The sequence below is a fragment of the Odontesthes bonariensis genome, chromosome 8, assembly GCF_027942865.1.
Source record: "Odontesthes bonariensis isolate fOdoBon6 chromosome 8, fOdoBon6.hap1, whole genome shotgun sequence".
In the NCBI taxonomy this organism is placed as follows: domain Eukaryota; kingdom Metazoa; phylum Chordata; class Actinopteri; order Atheriniformes; family Atherinopsidae; genus Odontesthes; species Odontesthes bonariensis.
Genome location: NC_134513.1, coordinates 33,259,044 through 33,281,295, shown reverse-complemented (window position 1 = coordinate 33,281,295; position 22,252 = coordinate 33,259,044). Strand labels below are relative to the sequence as shown.

The 22,252-nt window shown below is 43.2% G+C and overlaps 1 protein-coding gene across 3 annotated transcripts; it reads right to left on the bottom strand.

Moving 5' to 3' along the window:
• Nucleotides 1-515: 515 nt before the first annotated feature.
• rab3ip (RAB3A interacting protein (rabin3)) lies at nt 516-21,105 on the bottom strand. Of its 3 annotated transcripts, XM_075472232.1 has the most exons (14): nt 21,002-21,105; nt 15,932-16,054; nt 14,293-14,409; nt 12,809-12,975; nt 12,549-12,720; nt 11,966-12,061; nt 8,644-8,721; nt 7,656-7,868; nt 7,386-7,514; nt 5,891-6,003; nt 5,757-5,780; nt 5,361-5,460; nt 4,331-4,400; nt 516-2,435 (listed from the first exon to the last, which is right to left on the bottom strand). In XM_075472232.1, the coding sequence occupies exons 3-14, from the start codon at nt 14,380-14,382 to the stop codon at nt 2,353-2,355; spliced, it is 1,335 nt and encodes a 444-aa protein (XP_075328347.1). In that variant the 5' UTR covers nt 14,383-14,409; nt 15,932-16,054; nt 21,002-21,105; the 3' UTR covers nt 516-2,352. The 3 variants fall into 3 exon arrangements, with proteins under 3 accessions (XP_075328347.1, XP_075328348.1, XP_075328349.1); XM_075472233.1 differs by lacking the exon at nt 5,757-5,780; XM_075472234.1 differs by lacking the exon at nt 11,966-12,061.
• Nucleotides 21,106-22,252: the final 1,147 nt, after the last annotated feature.

The following is a 22,252-nucleotide window of genomic DNA, read 5'->3' as shown; positions in this document are numbered from 1 at the left end:
CCCCAAGCAGAAGGGTTACAAAAATAGTAACGGGTTCCATGCGACCGGTACGGTTTCGTGGTAGTGGAAACACTAAAATAAGTGAACCGTTCTGAACCGACCCGTGCCGGACTGCATAGTGGGAACAAGGCTATATACCACAGTAGGGCTCGCATTATACAATGACATGTTATAGAACAGTATGAGCTCTACTATAATATGTGTCATGGTATATGTGCTGTATTATAGTGTAGTATGTGCCATACAGTAGCATGTCATAGTATATTTTTTATGTACATCACAAGATGAAAACTTAGACTAAATAAAAACACACAAAGCAACTACAAGAGACAAAAATACCACAGAACCGGATTCTTCTAGAAACAATCCTAAATGAAATGCCAAGTTAACACTTAAGTCTACGGGGATACTACAGTCAGACACAGACTAACAAAGAGAACCTAATGACATAAAATCCACTGCAAGATCAACCCAACGGAGGCGAGGTGGGAACAGACTGCACGGAGAGCGGCAGGTTTCCAGAGGTATTACTGTTTTTATTTCAGAGTGTCTGAGAGAAAAGGCACTAAACCAAACCGGGAGTGATACAGAGATGTAGAGGGTGGACTCAATTTAAATAAACATAGAAAGTTCACAGAACACCAGGCATTCAAACGCAGCTCAATATCTACACAATTCCTGATGAAATACAGCAGGAGCCGTTAAAGTTGCCCAGTCTGTCAGCATTTTGTTCAACTAAACAAGCTGTAAATGTAGTGTTTCATCAATACCGTCTGAACACTGTCCTACAACAAAACCTCAGCAGGTAAATCACCTTTTCCAACATACAAAGTAGAGATTTATAGTCTCTGTAAAGACATTTTTATTTGTACTCAGGATCTTCTGATTATCTTTGCAGAGAACGTACATGAACTGATGAAAAGAAATAAAACTCACCGTTTCCATCCTGCCGCCATCACTTCCTTCTACATGAACTAAAATTAAATATGAGCTTATACACAGTTTCGTTATTAAACAATAAGTGATCGCTGTTTATTGTTCGGTGTTTTTCCTGAAATGTACTTCCCAAGTTAACACAGGGCCATCATCATAAAAAAAGCAGGGATTTCTAGAATAGATTTATTTTCTAACAAAGATATATAAAGTAACCAAAAATAAAAAATAAAATTTAAAAAATAAAAAATAAAAATAAAAGAAAAAAATCGGAATTTTCCAACAAATTTGAGATATTAAAAAGTTCATTTTGAAAGACGTGACTCCTGGATAACGATGTGAATGAGTTCGTAAATACAAGAGAAAAGTAAATCCTGATGAAATGAGGTCCAAATCTGACGGGAAAAGTGTTGTACATAGACGGGTCCGAATTTAATGCAAATGTATGGTGTCACAAAGAAAAAAAAATCTAATGTTTTGAAGATAAAGTTAAACGTTCGTCATTCTGACAATTTAGAGTGTTTTAGAATCAGAAATAAACTTCAAATAACTATTTGTTTTTATTCTGGAAAGTCTTTGATTAGATTAAGAAGATTTTGGAAATAAAGATGAAATCTGAGATTAAAGTCAATATTTGAAGCCTGAAGAGACAATTTTACAAAAAAAAAAAAAAAAAAAGATTTTTAGAAATGCTCAGTCAGACCGAAAAACTGTATTTTCAAAACATTGGATTTTTATTTCCACCATAGCCATTTCTTCCATCAAATTGACCCTTTTATACACCTAAACAGTAACTTTATCATTAATCTGATTTATACAAGATTTTAACCACACATTTCTGTTCAGCGGCATCATTTCCAAATTTAAACTTTGTTTCCACACAGATTTGAATTATTTTTCATCTTAATACTTGGACAACTCGTCACAAAATATCTTAATGATATGAATATCTAAATCTCTTTTTGAACGCATAATGGCACCAACTGCTTCTTTTGAACTGAACGTTGTGAACTGAAGACTGGAAATCGCCTACAGGAAACTTAACCTACTCTGATTTAATTGATGTATGTTTGTTTTTAAAGGGGAAGAAAATCTAGTCATCTTTTCATGTGTGTTGCCTTCATATAGTGGAGTGTCACATGTTTCAATAAAAGGAAAATATCAAACTCAAGCACAGTCCAGATCAGTAACAACACACCACTGAAGTTGCAGTCTTTCAGTCTTTTGTTGTGATCGAAAAACAACCATTTTTTCTCTTCACACACACACACACACACACAAAAACACTCACACAGAGGGAGGGAGGGAGGGAGGGAGGGAGGGGGGTGCCGGGGGGGTCCAGAAATAACTGATGAGGCGAGGGAAAACCAGAACCAGGAGGAGGGTGGGGCTGTGTGGAGGGGGAGGCTGTCCGTCCGGTCACAGCTGGTCTTTGTAGTAGCCGAGTTTGGCAAAGGACATTTCCCTTCGGAGCTGCATCACCTCCCAGAACACCTGCTCCGCTGCAAACACAAGCAGGAGGAAACAGGAGGGTAAGCATCCCACGTGTCTTCATTTACTGACCTGTGCCCAGAGCTCCGTCCTCTGATCAATATGTTGAAGATCCGTTTCAAAACCTAATCGAATCTGACACTTTCTGATTCCCTCCAACAAATGAGTCCACTGGACTGAAGACTCACGGGTCTGACAGCAAGCTTTTTTGGAGTTTTAAGAGTTTGGGCTTAATATCATCTGCAATACGCAGACTAATCATGTAACAAATAAACAAATGTGCCTATAAAATGATTAAAAACAACACAATTCCTGAAATAATTACATGAAGTGAGCACAAACTTGTAGATGAGCTAATACAGTTCAATGGTGGTTTTGTTGGAAAATCAGGCAAAATTTAACAAGTAAGTCATCTTGAAGTCAACATATTTCAAAATGTAAAAAAAAGATCAAAAAGATCTGCCAGCTGAGCTGCCGCCGACACGTGAAGGTGTCCGTTCATTTGGAAGTTACTTGATAAAAATCTCGTCTGAAATCAGACACTAATGTGACTTCTGAGTTTCTCTACAGGAGTCGAGCAGCGATGGTCAGTGTGTAGTTGTGTGTCTTTGTTTATATGCCAGTAAAAAAAAGAAGGTCAAGCAACCAGAAATGGAAACAAAAGTATCAAAAAGATTGATAAGAGTGGCGTCATCATGACTGCGGCAGGTGGTGCCGGTTAAAGGCTGATTTATGGTCGGAAACCAGGTCGTCTGCGTGTGTGTCGCAGTTAACGCAGACATGCCTCCGCCCCTTACGCAGACACTCTGGTGCACCTCACCAAAATTGTAACTCACCGCAGACAGTGCAGCAGACATCGCCGCAGGGATGTCTGATTGGTCAACTCTACATCCGCTCTACACTATGCGTATTTCCGGTTTGCTAACCGGCTAATGGTGACGCTAACCGTGCTAACCGTGACGATTCTTTCGCCTCTCTGCCAGCTCCAGTAGTAGCAATGTTTCTTCTATTTCTAGATCGATCAGCTGCATCTCAATCAAAGTGCGCATTCGTCCAGTCGCCATTGTTGTTGAATGACCTCCGTAACCGTAAAGGGCCGTGTATACTCTCGCAGCAGTGTGTCGCAGTGAGCTTGTCGCAGACACGACGCAGTTATTTTTGATTTATGCCAACTTTTGAAGCGCTGTCTGCGATATGTTAATTCCACGCCACAACGCAAGAGGGACAATCACGAACAAGCTAGGATTGTGGGTGTTACGGTTACGGAGGTCATTCAACAACAATGGCGACTGGACGAATGCGCACTTTGATTGAGATGCAGCTGATCGATCTAGAAATAGAAGAAATATTGCTACTACTGGAGCTGGCAGAGAGGGAAAGAATCGTCACGGTTAGCACGGTTAGCGTCACCATTAGCCGGTTAGCAAACCGGAAATACGCATAGTGTAGAGCGGATGTAGAGTTGACCAATCAGAGGCCTCCTTTCTCTCCTCCCTGCGGCGATGTCTGCTGCACTGTCTGCGGTGAGTTACAATTTTGGGGAGGTGCACCAGAGTGTCTGCGTAAGGGGCGGGGGCATGTCTGCGTTAACTGCGACAAACACGCAGACGACCTGGTTTCCGACCATAAATCAGCCTTAACACCCACAATCCTAGCTTGTTCGTGATTGTCCCTCTTGCGTTGTGGCATGGGATTAACATAGCGCAGACAGCGCTTCAAAAGTAGGCATAAATCAAAAATAACTGCGTCGTGTCTGCGACAAGCTCACTGCGACACACTGCTGCGAGAGTATACACGGCCCTTTAGGGCCCCATAAATCCCTGGTTTCCTGGGCCTGAAGCAGCAGCCTGTTCAGCATCCCATCCATGAGTGGATGAGTGTGTGGGTGTGTCAGTGTGCGTCTTACCGTCCTGCTGTTTCACCAGCCCTTGATGGATGTATCGAATGTAGGTGAAGAAATTACACACTGCTGTGATCTAAAGGGAAACACAATGGAGACGATTGTTCACCTAAAACACGAATCAGCAGTTTGAATCTTTCTGAGAAACGTTTCTCGCTTCCGTTTGACAGAGAGCGTCTGTAAGTGTTCAGGAAGCAGATCCTTGGTGAATGTGGATGTATAAACCAGTTTGGATTCGAATAAAACCCCGAGCTTAGACCACATTAAGATATAGAGGTCTTAGTCAAGGTTCACTTTCAGATTTGATTGAGTGACATCTCAGAGAAGAAGGAAAACCATTTCCGACTCAAATTGACCTGTTTTGTATTTTTGTCTCCTTCAACTCCCCAGCGCCCCCTCATGGAGGCCTTTGACTTTGTCCTGCTGATTTCTTAATAGCACCAATAAAAGTTGCATTAAAGGGGAACTCCGGGGCATTTGAAGCGCAATCCCATTGCTAGAGGTTGTCAAATACTGACAGTAGGACACAGACTGGTGCAAATCGGCGCTCCCTGTGCGGCGATTGCGCTGTTTGCGCAGCCTGTCATGCTAGCCAAATACGTGGTGGCCAAGGGGCAAATGCTAAACCTTCCACGTAAAACATCAACTTGCACACAGCAGAAACGTCACACCACTTTATAAACCATCCGACAATAAAGTCACAAGCCTTACCATCAAAACCATATGCATGGTTCTCACATTACTGGCATGGGGACGTTACAAAACAACTTTATAAACAGCATGTCACTTACCGGTTGTCGGTATGCTCGCGCATGTGAAAGCCCAAAAGAGTCAATGGACGATACTCCCATATACAAAGCAATTATCTTCTCTAGAAAAACTGTGTTCAAGTATTTAAAACATTACAACAATACATGCCCAGTAATATTGTTGTAATGTTTTAAATACACTTAAAAAGTCACTGGATTTTGAATTTTGCTATTGTTTTCTAGTGATTTACTGTGTACTGTGTGTGTGTGTGTGTGCTTATACTCACTCTATATCTACAGAAGGGAGAGACGTAGTAATAGTTGGACGAGTCTCCGAACTTGATTCTGTGCTTACAGGTTTTGGTCTGACCGCTCAGGGCGCATTTTCTATAAGAGACATAAATTTCATTCATTACCGGTTCTTCCATTTCATCAGAGGACAGACTGAAACGTCTACCAACCAAAACAAACTACGCAGGAGGAATGCTAAGATTCAAGGAAGCGAGGAAAGAGGAAAGAAGGAAAGGACAAACATCTATCAGGGGGGTGGTCCTAAACCTGGACAGCAGGAAGGAGGAAGGAAGGAGTGTCATGAGATAGCAGGAGTGTTTGGAGGAGCCAGGCGGGGGCCAGGAGCAACTGAGGAGAGATTGCAAACGTTGACGGGAGTGTGTCTGACTTACGTGATGAGCTCAGCCCTTCGCCCACTAGAAGAAGAAATTAAGGGAAGATGGAAATGTGAGGATGAAGGAGTGAAAGCTTGATGAAGGGAAGAGTGTGTGTTTGTGTGTGTGTGTGTGTGTGTGAGGGGTCTCACTTTGGTCCTCCGCACTCCACCGCTGATGCTTTGACCACGGGCAGCGGCTGGAAACCCACCGGCTCCACACTGAGAGTGTTCTGCTCCACAGCCTCCAGGATGGCTGAACCCAGCTGAGTAACAGAGGCAGGAGTCAGTATGAACGCTGAAACTGGCTTTTCATATTTCTACCTCGCCATCAACCATCGGACGACTTTCACCTGCAGTCGACTTTCTAAAACAGATTCACTCTGAGCAAAAATAACTCAATTAGCCTACAGGCTCAGAGACGCCACTTCACTCGTGTATCACAGAAAATGACACACCGAGGCACCACGTCATAACTTTATGGCCCTGTCACACTGTTGCGTATGGCACTAGCGTATGAAAATTATCACTCATACGCTGGTATACGCTGATATACGCTAGGGGAACGTTAGGCATAGGTTGTATACGTTTCAAGCACGCTGGCATACGTTGGCATACGCTGAGGCAGAAATAAATTTTTGAACATGCTCAAAACTTTTGTGCGTATGGTTAATACGCTAAGCATACGCTTGGCATACGCTGAATACGCTAGAGGTACGATATAGGTACGTTACTGATAGGTCGAGAACGCTGGACATAAGTGGCCATACATTGGCATGAAGGTGTACCGTACAGCTAGCGTATTTATAGCCTCCGCCCGTCTGCCGCCTCCATCTCCGGCAACTGACATATCTGAGGCAACCCACGATTCACGGGAGCGGTCAGGAGGAGGAGTTGGGGATCTTGATCGCTCAGAAGCATGTAACTCATCAGCCGCAGGTGCATCAGGCATTTCAGCAGGTTTGAGTGAGAATGATTCTTGTGTTATTTTGCCTTTTCCTCGACCTCGGCCCAGGGCCCGGGCAAACTACGATTGCTTCTTGGGAGGCATGATCGAGATAAATGTCTCGAGAGATGTTGATAGCGCGTCGTCTACTGCAATAATGGAGCAATGTGGAAAGGCTGCTGATATAGGCGCGTTGAAACGTACGCTGGGCATGCGCAGTTCATATGCTACTCATACGCTAGTCATACGCAGAGTACGCTGGTTATACGTTGTTCATACGCTGACATACGCTGGCCATACGCTGTCAATACGCTGACCATAAGCTACTCATACGCTACAATACGGTAAGTATACGCACAATTCTTTATTTTCAAGGACTTTTCGTGCGTATGAAAATTATATTATTAATTTTCATACGCAACTCATACGCTTCTCTCATACGCAACAGTGTGACAGGGCCATTACTTATGTTGTTAAGAGTGGAACAACCTTCTCCTTCTGGCCTATAAAAAAAAAAAATTTGTTGAATATGTTGAAAAGTTCGAAAACTTGATTATTACAAGAGCTGGTCTTCAGCCCTTTCAGACCAGACGTGCACTCTAACAGAAGTTCCCTAAGGTCAGGCATCAGGAATTTAATTCTAAGCTCCAGAATCTCCAACAGGCACCTTGAAGTGAACGCTTTTTGTCTGCGTCTCTGTACCTCACTCTTGCTGAAGGTGAGGCAGGGGTAGATGTCCTCACGGTAAACTCTTTCCAGGAAGCAGCAGCTCCTGTCGAGCGTCGGCTCCTCCTTCCACGCCTTGAAGTCGCTGAACAGCTGACTCTCCACCTGCACAACCAGCAACACATGTGCTTACCCACACAGTGAAAATGCTTCACTTTTTAATCATTCATTTTAGGAAAACATAGAGAATATTCCTGCTGTTATCTGTTAAATAAAGCTCTGGGGTGCCGTGTGACACGCTCCCACCTCCCTACACTCCCGCACGATGGGCTGCGTGGCCGACGGGTCGGGCTGCGTCCCCAGCATAGCAGAGGAGGTGCTCTTGTTGCGGCTGTGGCCTTTTCTAAAGGGGGTCTTCACTCCTCCACCTCCTGCAGAGGGCAGCTCACCCACGGGGGAGGTGGGGGAGGAGAGCACCAATGTCTTCAGAGCCTGGACCTCTGCCTGCAGGACGTCGATCTGAAGATGGAAGAAGGAGAAACTGTAAGGGCAGAGATCACGAGCACCTCAGAGCATCAAATCAGTAAGAAAACTGACCAAAAAATGTTCTGAGAGGATTTTTTCCTCATTTATTTTGGACCTTTCATTTTCTAAATACAGCAACTGACATCTCTCATGATATCCAGGAGCGCCTTCAAATAGACCAAAAGAAGTTAGAAATGAAACATTCTGCTTTCTTCATGAAACAGCCACAAAGACGAGGACAAGTTGTGGTCCTGTGGGTGCAGTTAAACATACAACAGAGCACAATGGCAACAAAGCCATTTTAAACGGTCTTTTTTTTTTACTAACTGGGTGTGTGCACCCATTTTTATTTTTTCCAACCGTTTTTTTTTTTTGTGCTTCTCGTTTCTCTACGGTTGTCACCAAAGACCGTCATCTCATTCATTCCCTCCATGAGACTGAGACCCAAAGGCAGAATAACACAGTGGAGGCATCTGTTCCTGAGGGGAGGCGTTTATCATGTATGAAATCAGGCTTAAAATGATCCGTTTCAGTCCATTAAAACATTTTTCTAAGCTCAACGTCTTCCACTGTCACAAAAACGTCACCCCTCTTGCAAAATAAACCTGCACGCCATCTCTAGGAGATTTCCTAACAAGGGCTTCAACGTTTTTGCAGCAACAGTCAGAGAATTTCGAGTCCAACTCAAGTTCAACTCTCAGATAAACTGTGATTCAATATTTGCGTGGTGTATGTTTGCATTCAGTGTGTGTGTATTCAGTGTTGTCACCTTGCCCAGAGCTTCTTTCAGCTGTTTTTCAGCATTGGCCTGTTTAACATTAGCTTCTCTCACCATCTTGTGGGCCTCCTGGAAAAAACACACACACACACACATTATGACATTTCCACAAAGATGTGGGTGGGGGTTTGTTTTGATTTTGATAACACAGCAGCATCTACACTAACACAATGCTAAAAATTAACATTTTACACGACAGATATTCATACCCAGCCTGGTATGACTGCCAGCACAAGCACTTTGCTTCTAAAAAGCTGCTTCTTTTTTTTTTTTTTTTTTTGGGGGGGGGGGTAAAGACGTTACAGGAAAGCACACACACACAAAGTCCCAACACCTTCTGTGAGAAAAAGGCAAGACTGCAACAAGAACAGGGAGGAGGAACATGATAAGAAGGAACAACACGTTTTGAAGGCCAGCCAGACAGATTCAGCCTGCTTCTTGAACTCAAAACATCACAGGACTTTTGTCCAGTTACTCAAAATTAAATGTTTTTCAACCAAATCTGACTCTAAACCCATCAGCACCTCTGACAGCAACAACCACCAAGTGCTTTATTACTTCCAGTTGGTTAATTGTTAGTCAAAAGCACATTAGATCCAATCCTGATTCCCCCTCTTGGACCTCGGCTTTGCAGCAGCATGGTGTGCCTTCTCTTTTTGGGGTAGAGGCAGCGGTCATCCAGTCCTTCAGCAGAGATGTTGGGGGCCATTTGGGTGGTTAAATCACCACTACTCCTTGTTTCATCAAAATAAGGCCAAGGGGAGGAACTGGGTTTGGGCCTTAATCTCTGAACAACCAGAAAAATTCAACTTTATCCAGTCAAACCAAACTGGCCTTGCTCTGAATTCTCCTATTAAGTTTTCTTTATCAATAGTTGCATCAGAATCTTGTCTGGTGACCACCTAAGGCTCAAGAAGAAGAACATTCTCTGCCTTTAAGAAACCAAATTTGAGCAACTTTTTGCTTGTAAAATGAATAGGAGTGAGTGACGTGTATCTCCAGAGGATCTTTTTATAAAAAAGACATGAAGAATCTCAGACAAACGGCCTCCGTTACAGGTGCTTCCTCCACTTACGCAGTCAATGCTGCAGCTGTGGTTCCCCTTTAGCCTGTTTGACTAAAAATTTTGGCAGATCTGATGGAATAGAGGTTGAAGAGTGTATTTACTGGGAAAAATTCAACAACAATGCCAAGAAGCATGATACAAATAGATCCATAAATTGCTCTGGATTACTGTCTCTAATGCCCTGCCCCTACTCACATTCCTGCACTTTATAAACTGGATGCACTTTGTGTGAAAGTTCCCCCGCAGAATGGATGCCTCTGCACATACTAGGTCTGCATTTTTTTTAATCCATCATCTGATAAAGACTGTTACACACCGCAGGCTTGCAGACCAAGTCTTAAGTTTGTTATTAATTTATCTTTTGCAGACATTTGCAATAAAAGGCTAAATTTCGCTTTCAAAGAGTTGGGGTGATTTTGTTGTTCTCCAACTTCTTCGCAGTAGAAAAAGTCGACACTGGATGAAACTTCTCGGAATAACTTCTTATCCCAAACTTGTTGTTCCGGGCTTCCTGGAAAAGAAGCGCAGCAGAATCCTTCCGATAGTTTGGAGGTGTGTTTCAGGATGTCAGGGCTCAGTCTGACACCCTGCTGATGATACTGGAAGCCCCGCATTCAAATGAAAAACTAACAATTTCTGCGATCCAGTCAACCCTGTCTTTTTTTTCCTCACTGTTATTGTCATTCACTGCTTGGTGCTGGTAAACCAAAGCGAAAAAAACACAGAAGATCACAGAAATAAGCATATTCCATTATTTAAATGATGGCCGTAAGCTTCGGAGTTGGTGTGTAAATATCACTGGCATAATGTCACATTTGAACAGTACAATACAAAACAAAAAAGTACGAACTCTGTGCTCTTAAATCAAACCGAATTTCTTAAAAGTATTTAGTGGTGTTCATTTTATTGTGTCGTAGGCAGGGGATTTATAATGAGTTTCATCAGTTGTATCGATAAAGATTTCATCTTTGACCTTCATAATCTTTTTTTTTTTCCCACTCACTTGCAGTGGACAGATATGTTTGGCATTTGTTTGTGTTCAGTAGAAACAGATGGGACGTGGTTTTACAGGTTAGTCCTGCATGTGCCTAAAACAGAATCCTGAGGCCTGGAATACACTTGCTTTTAAATCATACGTTCACGTAAGCAACCTGCTCCGTCGTCGGTACACAGAGGACAACCTCAGTGGAAGCAGGATTCTCTTAACATGACATGGAAACTATACCATGAGCCAAATTAACCAAAACAAATTCTACACAACATAACGTTGACTTCATATCTTCTGAAGGCTGATTATTTGACTCAAGCTACAACAGTTGAGTGTGAGTTGGTACCAAAAGCTGCATCTACAACTTCCAAATTCAGGTAATTCGGTCCAATAACATTTGAATCATTTCTTTCAAACCAAACGAGGACGACGGTGGTGAGCATGAGGGGTCATCCATGTACCTCATGGGGGAGGCTTGGACGAATGTAAGCACCATTCAAATAAATGAAGTGCAACCTTGTGATGCTTGAATCCAGAGCGTCAGCGGTTTTTCCACCAAAGTGGTTGCAGTGCTGGTTCCAGCCAGTTCTCTCCATTTCACCCACCAAGACAGTAGCTCTGCCACACCAGAGGTAGAGCAAATCCAGAACAAAAGAAAAGCTTAAAGAACCATAATGACGAGGCTCTGTGGTGGAAAACTAAAACCAGTTCTTGGCCAGTTCTTCATAGGACCAAATTTAGAACTGGCTCCAATATCAGCACTGGAACCACTTTGGTTGAAAACAGGTATTGATACACTTGCAAGCATAACACAACCAAACCCTTCATCCATCTTGATTCTTGGTAATGTATTGATAGGTGCCAAATTTGGACATGGAGGAGGAATAAAGTCCTAAATCAGTGGGATGCTCCTTTGTATTAAAGACGGCAGCATGAACGGCATCCAAACACTAATAACTTTTCCTCCCTTGTCTGAGGCACAAAGCACACATAAACAATGTTGGTCTTTTCTCTTATAAACACCAAGATCAAGAACCTGGGAGGCCTGATGGGTGCAACAATCCAATCCAGTAAATATCAAATTTATAGAAGTCCACTAAAAGCTTCCCAGCACTGTGCTGTCAAAGAACCGAGAGCAACAAATCTCACTTCAATCATCTTTCTGTCCAGTCTCTGTCTGGCCAGAGCCTCAGGAGGAAGGGAAACAGGAAACAGGAAGCAGAGGAGACAAGAGGAGAACGGAGGAGATGTGGACCGACCTGGAAGAGACTGGCGGTGAGCTCCTCCAGCTCCTGGCCGAGCTGGTCTCTGACTTTAGACAACCTCTCACACTCCTCATCCTTCAACAGCAGCTCCTTCCATTCACACACACACACACACACACACGCACACACGAGCACATACGGCACACGAAACAAAAAGCAACATAACAGAAAAACAAACGTAAAAATGAACGCATGAAGGTAAAAAAAAAAAAATCACAGCATGGCAACAACAAAAGGAGATGAAGAAACTAAATTCAGATGGGTTTGACGACTCGATTTCATCTTCAAAAAAATAACAAACATGAAAAAATGAAAAGCTGTGTTTGAATAAAACATGGAAAGTTAGATGATGTCAGTGTAAGTAATGTAGTGTTTCACACACACACTCAGTCGAGCTGCACACACTCATTTTCAACAACCCTCGACATGTATGTGTCCAGGTGGCTTAAATGTGCTGACCGTTTCACCGAGAGGATTCAACAAAAAGAGCTCCAACAATCATCAAATTGAATGCAGTTTAACATAAAGATTTTGTCAGTACTGAAGCCTCGACTCCGAGTGTTTGTGTGCGTTTTACCCTCTGAGCCTTTGCCAGCTCCTCCTTCAGCCTGTCATATCCCTTCTCTCGGACCTCCATCATCGACGGGCTGCGCAGCCGCGACAGGCTGTCGCTCAAAGCGCTGCACTCCTCCCCATCCTCTGCAGACAGGAAGTTACCCTCAACTGCATCCGCCTCCAGGCCTGGTACGCTGCGCAACCGTGGAAACAACAGACGGCAATTAATGATTGCAGCCGACTGGAAAAACAAAAAGTTTGAGGTTTCGGTATTTTGGTTACCTTCCATTGTGGCTGTGCCGCGGTGTAGAGTAAACGGGCTGCGTGGGGAGCTGGTCTGCTCGCAGGGAGGTGGGGAGGCCAGCAGGGGGCGGTCCCAAAGAGTGGGTGCGGTACAAAGAGGTGGGTGGGGTGCTCTGACGGGCAGGGGCACGCTGCTCTGTTTGGTTCTGCAGGACAACACAAACAAATAAAAAGAAAAGAAAATAGAATAGAATAAAGCCAGAGAAAGTTACCAGAGTGGGTTATGAAAGCGAAACTTGACGCAGACTAAAGGATATGTTTTGCAACTTGCGCTGGCAAGGAGGAGAATTTAATGAGTCAGAGCCAGAGACACATGAGGGAGGATACTCATCTTACTTTAGAGAAAGACGAAAAATAAGTCCCAAGTCCCAGCTATCAAATGACACACTGCTCTGCTTTGGTTCTGGGCATTTCATTTTCGTGGTTCTACTCCGGCTTCCTCCCACTGTCCAACATGCATGTTAGGTTAATTGGTGTCTCTAAAATTAAACAGGTATAGAAAATGGATGGATGGATGGATGGATGCTTTTGCCCCCAGGTTCACACCCCTGAAGCCCTCTATTGGGAAGAATAATGATTTAAAATACTCTGGCCTGCTAAGAACAGAGTGATGACGACACCAAAATGTCTACAACCACACAATGAACAACTGAACAGAAACTATCAAAAACACACTCTATGGAGAAACTGGAACTTTATGTCATAATATTAGACTCCACATACAATCTATAGGCGCATGTAAGAGGGGGGCCGCTGAATGTGGTCCAGAGCGACATCCTTGTATTTGTCGCTGATCTCTGAGCTTGTTCTATGCTGTATGGTACAAACATGGCAACTCCAGGATATAGTCTTATCTGGGAATGTCTATTAAAGCGGCACTATGCAACTTTCAGTAACACGGGGTTTGTTTACCATGCAATACACACCCCAAAGCTGTAGGGGGAGCTCCGTAGAAAATAAGGCGACAGTCTAGTCATATTATATATTACTACTCTAGAAGCTAACCACATTCAATTTAGCCGTCGACAGCTAATGGAGAGAGGTGTGTCTTATCAGGCTCCCTGGCTCGGCTCAGAGCCCTTTAGACCTGCCGTGAAGCAGTAGTTCTCGGCTCTCGTGTGTCGCGAGACTTCCAGAGGTAAACAAAGCACGCGGCGCCACAGGCAAAGTTGCAAGCGCTGTTTCGGGCTAGGGCCACCAGATGGAGATGGAAATGTCACCGTTTTCATCAGAACAGGTCAGCCAAGCTATCTGATGATTGCCAAGCAATTTTATGACCATGAAAAAGTTGCATAGTGCCGCTTTAAATGAACATCAGGAATACAAGACCCTAAAGAGGCTTTTCAACTGTACTGGGTTCCTTCCTGTATTCATCTCCTGTTTGTCTGCATCTGTACAGCAGAGCATCACCTCATAAAAGTGTTCTGAATGCATAAGATGATAAGTCATAAGCGTTCACCTACCTGAAGGTCAGGTGTGGTGGGCGAGGCCAAGTTCACCTCGTGGAACCCCTCCAGAGTTTCGGCATTGTTCTGACCGCTGCTGCAGGCCATAGCAGCTGCTCTCAGACATCATACACTCTGCAGACGGCACACACAGCTGTTAGTGATGCTGAGTCGTGCTTATCAAAGCACATTGTGATTGTGAAACGTGCATCACAGGGAGTCACTGGCTGCTGAAAGCTGCCTGCAGCCTCCTTTTAGTCCAGACCACAGACAGAATTAGTAACAGGAGGGGGGCCAAACAAAAGCTTCAGAGCTGTTCTGATGTGCAATCAGAACCGATTTGCATTTATCCTCACTTAAAAAGTTTATTGTTAATGGTCAGAAACCCAAAAACCTTCTTTAAAGACATTCTATGCGCATCCACAGTAAGAGATGGGGTTTCACAGTCACATATTGGGAAAAATACACTTCAGTTTGTCAAACCCAGTAAGTTGAAATGCTGCTATAAACAGCTACACCATGTTAAGAAGGGGAATAAGTTACAACCTAGCAAAGACAAAAAGAAAAAAAAATGCTGATTCTCAATTCTGTAAATATGAAAAGATTGCTATTTTTTTTACACTTTCAACTGCAACAGAAACAGGATGTTTCCTGCCTTACTGAGCAGAATGAGTCCAGCCTGCTGATCGGCTGGGATGTCAGAAACCTGCGAAACTCAAGCATCTCTGAAAATCCCCCTGAAATCAACAGAAAGACCACCCAGAACGCTGCTCTGCCCCCGGATTCAGATTTTTGCAGTTCATTTATTTTGTTGGCCGAAAAGCAAAACTACTCCAACTCAAAGTCTGTGTCTGAAGCTAAAACTGTAAGCAGCAATTAGCTGTATCTGGTTTATTTGAACCAAAGCCTCATTTAAGGATATATGGATGCCCCCGTGTGTTTGGAGAGCTTACAAGACTCTGACATGGCAATTATGATATCTGCGCTGTATTCTATTCAGCTGTGCTTCTTTATATTATTCATTTTAGCTAAGAAGCAGGCTTATTATGGCCCAGGTTCGTATCTATCAACCTACATTTATATACAGGATGAAAACCTCTCTATGCAGAAGCATAAAGTCCCTGTTTGCCGTGGGAAACAGATGCATCAGATTACGATTGTGCTTCACATCTGAGGGCAGAGTAACAGTAACAGACCCCCATACAGCCCGTGAACAACCCTTTCAACAGCTTTCGGTTTACTGTGATTACTGTGAAATATTTGAGCACTTTCTTTCCCTGCCCTGACTGGTACTGTATGGGTACATCTTTTGCACCTACACAGTTATTTACTGCTGCTGTGGTCTGATGGCGCTCACGCTGTTGCAGTAAATTGTGGGCAGGTTTTAGGGCAATACAGCAGAATAAGCGCCCTACAATTTAAACTTAAAGACGTTTGTGGCTCGGAGCTTCAAGTCTGCAGTGGTCCGGTTATAAATGTGGCCACTGAAGAGGCAGCTTATTGTTGAGTTATTTGTCAAAAAGAACTGCAAAATCTAAATATATGTAGTGGAGCACCTTTTAAGTAGCCTTAACTAATTAATCAATGTAAGAAATGCAAACACTAATCGTGCCAAGCACAGTAACATGTTCCCCTGCTGTGTGCATGTTCACTGTACCATAGTGCAGCTGTGGATGGAGAGGCCGGCAGGCTGGGTGGAGGCGACCGGTCAGTAAAGCTCAGGAAGGTCTCCAGGTGAACAACTGACTCAGCAAACAGAGCACACAGAAGTGTCCTTCACCTGAAACGGGATACACACACAGAAGACAAGTTCTTTATATCTTCTACTGGATATCATCACATGTTTGGTGTTGGTTGTCACCTTTCTTTAACAATCCGTTAAGGCGGGAAGTTAAGAGGCCGGTCCATAGAACTAGGCTCCAAATATACCTTGTATGACTTGAAATACCCGCATTAAGCTGGTCGCCCATCTATAGCGTGGCGAGTTTAGAGGTGCCGAGTCAGCACTTTCAGGAGTCGCCTGAGCAACAAAATGGAAATGCAATATGGATGGAGAGGGGGGCGCGGTTATAGCCTCACACTTATCTCCACGTCTACTCTGTCCAGACAAAACTAATGGCAGAACAAATCTCACAGGCAGAAAATAGAAAACCCATCTGCAGTTTTATTGCCCCGACTTTTGCCTCACAGGTTAGCGCTGAATCGTTTGATTAATGGAGGTTGGAAGTGCAGCATGAGAGCTGCAGTTTTCAGCCGTCTGCATCAGCCGCCCGATGGAACAAACACTTGAATCGATCCAGCTGTGAAAACATAATTGCTCACATTTTACCCACTTGTGCATTAGGCTGTGTGTGCGCAGCTTAGTATTACTGAGCCGGAGGGCGCTGCTGCTGCTGCTCGGCTAAAAGAGAAGCCCGTAAGAAGACCGCTGGCCGTGCCTATGCAGTGAATGCACAGTGTGTTTAAACCCCTCGGTGCTAAAAGGCTCACAGCTTTCACACCAGTCCAAAGAGACGCACTGTGCTGCATTCAAAGGCTTTTTCAAGCACACCAACAACCATCCTGCTTTTGTTCCGCAGCATTTTCAGTTAATATTTTTATTAACTGTAATATCAAAATATGTGTACAAGTACTAATAAGTATTTTTAAATATTTATGGAAAGTGTGGATACCTTAAAGCTCTGCAGCTCTGAACACTTTCCTTCTCCGGTTCCAACATTTTATGACACATTTTATGGAGACAGATTGGACTCTAGTTTCACTCTTTGGGTCAAACTCCAGCAGAAACACACACACACACACACACACACACACACACACACACACACACACATCAGACACAACAGTAACAGCAAGTCTATTATCCCACCAGAGCTCATTTATTTTAATCAACATCAGTTTCTGAAGTGATTCTAGTGAGTTTTTGTTGGGGTTGGATGGCTGAGCAGCACACCGGTCTCACCTGCTCAGCCTGGTGAGTGTAATAAGTGGGTGTATCCTCCCTTTAAGTGTGTACACAAAGGCTGAGTTATGAGACTGGTTCAAGAACAAAAATATGGCTGATGTGACTCACGAAACTTGGTGTCACTGCTGTAAAGGTGCTCAGCTGTTGAACGGGACCAGTGAGTGGTTCTGGATCAGTATCACTGTGTCACCTTCTGCTGATGCTCGTCATTAGATAAGAATTTGGATCATGTCTCCGATGCACACCCGAGATGATGAATCCAGGTTTAAATGCAGCGAAAGCAAATCAAATGCTTTTCTCTAATATTCCACGATGGTGATCTGACTCCGTTGTTAATTTGGCTTCTGATCATCTGTTAAGAGAAATCCAACCCACTGCATAATCAAACAAAACCTTTCATCCTCCAGGTTTTACCTGCGGTAATCACCTGCAGCAGAGTCGTTTCTTCTCGGCATCTGAGTCAAATGAGCAAGAGAAACGGGCAAAAACCACCTAAAGCGAGCGTGTAAACCTTTTTTTTTTTTTTGCACATTAGTGGTTGTTTTTCCATTTTTTTACAGCTCATGTTTTTCTTTTCTTATCCACATCTTCTAAATGAAAATCCAAAACAGTGACAAAAACCCGACCGCTGACTTTTCAATGAGCTTAAACATCTAGAGATGTGATACTTCCGCTTCCATTCCCGGCCGCTGTGTTTCACAGAGCCACTGCCTGCTTGGTCCATCTCTTTATTTACTGTCCAATCTCGTGTGAGCGGCTCTTTCATGTGAGGAAAATTTACCGATGTCTGAACGCCGTCACACAGACCCAAGGCAGCAATGATGTTACATCACATTGGGTGAAAAGGGCTAAATATATCAAAAATACGTGACAATGAGTACTGTATGAGTGTCATGACAAGATATTGTGGTCATTTTCTGAGTCCAAACAAAGTCCAAAAGAATCTACAAACAAGTATGGTGTGTAGTTATATTTGAAAATAGTTCCCAACAGAATCGAGCTCGTCTGGGAATCATTGAGGCTTTTGTTACACTAAACGTGTCATTAGCACCGAGTTTCCAGATTAAAACCAGAGAAAGCGTCCGAGAAAACTGACTCACAATATTTTTTTTAAAAACTACTTAAATCCCAGAATAGGATGAAAGTTCTTATTCACAGGTGAATCAAAAATGGTAATACTTCAGGATTGAGGTTCCACTGGCTGCCATTTCAACTTCACCGCCAGTGTCTTGAAATGTTTGGTTTCTGGGAGACTAATCAGAAGCAAAAAGTAACAAATCCTCAAATCTGAGAAGCAACAAACAGCAGTTTGTCACTTACTAATTACTGAACCAAAACTATTTACTGGGAAATATTTCAAATTTTGTATACAACAAACCCACGAAAACGCGCTGATGGTCATGCGAGTATAAACTGCTGTGTAATGCTAAAAAAAACACACGTCAACACACACGGAGGACGGATCACACGCTGTGTTTTCAGGATCCACAATCATGACGTAATGATATAAACACACGCACACGGATTACAGTGTAGAGCCTGTCGGTCAAACCCGGGTGACGTCGTACCTCCCTCAAACCGACCAATCCCTAATCTCCCCTTTCGGCCGGTCTCCATGGAGACCAGTCCTGGAGAGCCTGCGGTAACCCGACACCCCAAGGGATACTGATTAGAGATTCAGTTACTCCAGCCGCCTGATTGAGGCTTGTCCCGTCTGTTTACAGGGTTTACACACAGCTCTGTGTCGTCCCAAACACAACCACGACTCAGCCGGACGGCTGAACGGATCCAAACACTCAAAAACAAGGGTTCAAGTCAGGCTTTATGGAGAAACTGGCTTTTTAATCTCAGCAACAACACGTACAATCTCTTAATTTACGATCTTCATATTGTTCGGCTTGGCTTTTGGTAGATTGTTTCACTGTGGATCATCACTCCTTATCATGTTTTATCATCAAAAGTTCAATGTTGAAGGTAACATCAGAAGCTTCGCATTTATGGTCGGTTTTGACAGGTAAAACTTCACTTATCATCTTAGCAGTATCTGAACTTATGGAGGGTGTGATCTACATTATTATCCTATTATTTTGGGGGGTTGCAGCAATTAGTTTATTATCAGAAAACCAGTCAGCAGCAACTGATCATGATAGTAGGTTAAAAAAGGACAAAATCCAGCCGATCTCCTGCCTCAGAGGGAAAAAAGGGATGCTGTTTTTCTCACTTTTATCAATATCTCAAATTGAATTTGTCTTGTGTTTGGATAAACTGTGCCGTCTTGGGTTGTCAGAATTTGCAACAGGCTTTTCTATTCTTTTCTCAAATTCTTGCATTAGCCAGCCACTCTTAAATTGAACAACATTTAGGCTTAACCATATAAAATGACTCATTTTGGTTGCACAGGAACTGCAGCTTGTTTACACAAACAAAAGTCTCTCTGTTCACAGCTTCCAGCTCTACGTTCATCCTGGTCAAACTGGTTTCAGGGTCATCCGTGCGGCAACAGGCTGAAATCACTCCTGGAGTCGAGTTATTCTGATCGAACGACTCAAACATCCTGAACAGGCTGTGTTTTGGAAACAGAAAACTCACCTGTTTCTGGGAGCAGTGACAGAGAGAAGTGGGGTAGCGACTGAAGCTGGTTTCTGATTCGTAATTGAAATGAAGAAGGGGTAATTTCCCTGTTCGGTTGTTTGTTTGTTTTTTGTTAGTGTTGTTTTGTGTTTTGTTTTTGTTTTTTTTTGGGGGGGGGGGGGGTAATTGAAAAACCACAATACTCAAGACCAGTCAAATTTAGGAGAACTCTTTTCTATCAATAACATAATAACCTAATCCAGATGTGAATTTGCTTTTTCGTTTTCATGTTCACAAACATAATGAAGGCTTCACAAATCAAAAGGTGCGATTTAAAGGGTCTCTATTATCTTTAGGTCAGTGTAGTCCAGATTTGTCTAGGTTTTGCAATTTTTGCCATCTGATCCAAATCACTATGCACCAAAAAAAAGGTGAGTGAAATGACCCTTTAAAAAAACGAATCGTAAACCAACTTCACCGTCGTTCTCGTGAAAGTTAGCATACGAGCTAACATCCCATTAACTGCTGACAGGGGCAGACGGCTGGTGCAAAGCTAACGTGTGCTACCTGACACCACACGCATGAAACATGCATGAAAGCAGCGACTCCTCTCGGTCTGATGGTTTCACTGGCGTTGATGATGCGGCTGCATTTACATTAGCCCCGGCTACCTCACGTTAGCTAACGGATTAATTGACATCAGGATCATTTAAATGCAAAGTGTGAGCATCTCGTTTAGCTAGATTTAGCTAGATTAGGAAAAAAGCTAAATTAACCATCTGAGTAAATTGCTTTAAAAAACAACAACACGAGTCTCATTCTGAATGTAAATTTTTTTTAAAAAACGTCATCTGAATGCTGGAGGATTACTGATAATGAGGGAAGCCCTGCTTCCATTATCGGCCACCTCTCAAGAGCCCGGCCAGATAGCTAGCTTCGCCAGTAATGAGAAGATCAGAATGCAAGTATCACAATCACAAATTGTATGAATAACAATAAATATGCGTAAGCACCGACAGACTGAGTCTGCGGTCGCTTAGTTGTATGGAAGGAAATAAATAGAGCAACGCCGTCCGATAATGAGATCATATAACATTTTGATGCATCTGCAAGCTAGCGGGCAAACCAAGTTCTCTTAACTGAGCTAAGAATAATGACACCGGTCAGGTTTAATGATAGCTGTGGACTCACCGGACCTCCGTGTGGACCACAGCCTAGCCAGTCGGTCTGCCTCCCGGTAACGTTCCGAAACAACCCGACAAACAAACAAACGGACGGTCACGCTCAGGAGCGGCTCGCGCAGAGGCTGACGGCGGGTGCGTTCAAGTGCCACTGGGAAACGAGGGGACGATCGACACCATCTTCCAAGGCTGCAATCTTAGCAGACTTTTTTTTGTGTATAAGTCTACACTTTACTCCAGTGTTTACTGTTTTACAACGCAGACTGCAGAAAACTGTGATAGTATGGGGTCTGAAAAATGCAAGAGAAATGTAGCCGTACGCTCATTTCTTCAGCAGTATTGATACATATACAAAACATGAATAGTATATAAGGCAAAACTGAGCTTGTACAATTCTAGCAAGCTTGAAAGTCAATACTTGGTATGTTCACATTAATTCAACACAGCCTGAACCCTCTTAGACAGGCTTTCTTGTAATTTCTTTAAGTAGCCTTCGGGAATGCTTCTCCAAGATTCATCCTGTTGCCACTGATTTTCAGTCCACTTCTTGTGTCATTTGGCACAGCTCAGCCTTTTCTCCCTGTTTCCCTTCCTTAAGAATGGCTTCTTGACAGCCACCCTTCCATGGAGACCATTTCAGATGAGGCTTGAGCCAACAGTAGATGGATCAGCTGAAGGTCCAGATGCGTCTCTCAGCTCCTGTGTCAGGTCTTTGCTGGATTTTTTCCTCTTTCTTAAGGACATCACTTTCAGATCCTGTTCATCTGCTGTAGATAGTTCTTTAGGCCTGACACTTCTTCTTTTGTCCTCCACTTGTCCAGTTTCCTTAAATGTTTTAAGGACACACTGCACACCATGCTGAAATAGGCCATGCTAAACTGGACTCGGGCATATTAATGGCCCAGTCAGCAGGGAACAATTCTAGAGTTACAAAATAGCTCCAGCTGAGACAGACCTTTTGTTGACCCAGACACCTCCTTGCAGTTTGACACCCACACAACTTGGAAATGAACCCAGTCCACCTATACCATGGGCAATCAAAATAAATGTTTTTTAAAGATAATGATAACCACCTGGATTTAACTAAGTAAATAGGTGAAATTACTGCAGTAATTTCTGTACCTGGTAAAAATAATTAATAAACCTTATGTATGAAAGAATGGTCATAGAAATGATAAGCGACAACAGTCAGCAAAAGACATACAGAAATTGTGCGATGAAAAAAAAGCACTAATTTGAGTCTTAATGAGAACACTGTGAT

Coding starts and splice junctions, on each gene's coding strand:
- rab3ip (XM_075472232.1), bottom strand. CDS start 14,382: ATGGCCTGCAGCAGCGGTCAGAACAATGCCGAAACTCTGGAGGGGTTC. Junction 7,869..8,643: donor TGAAAGAAGCTCTGGGCAAG/GTGACAACACTG, acceptor TTCCATCTTCAG/ATCGACGTCCTGCAGGCAGA. Junction 5,781..5,890: donor GTGGAGTGCGGAGGACCAAA/GTGAGACCCCTC, acceptor TTCTTCTTCTAG/TGGGCGAAGGGCTGAGCTCA.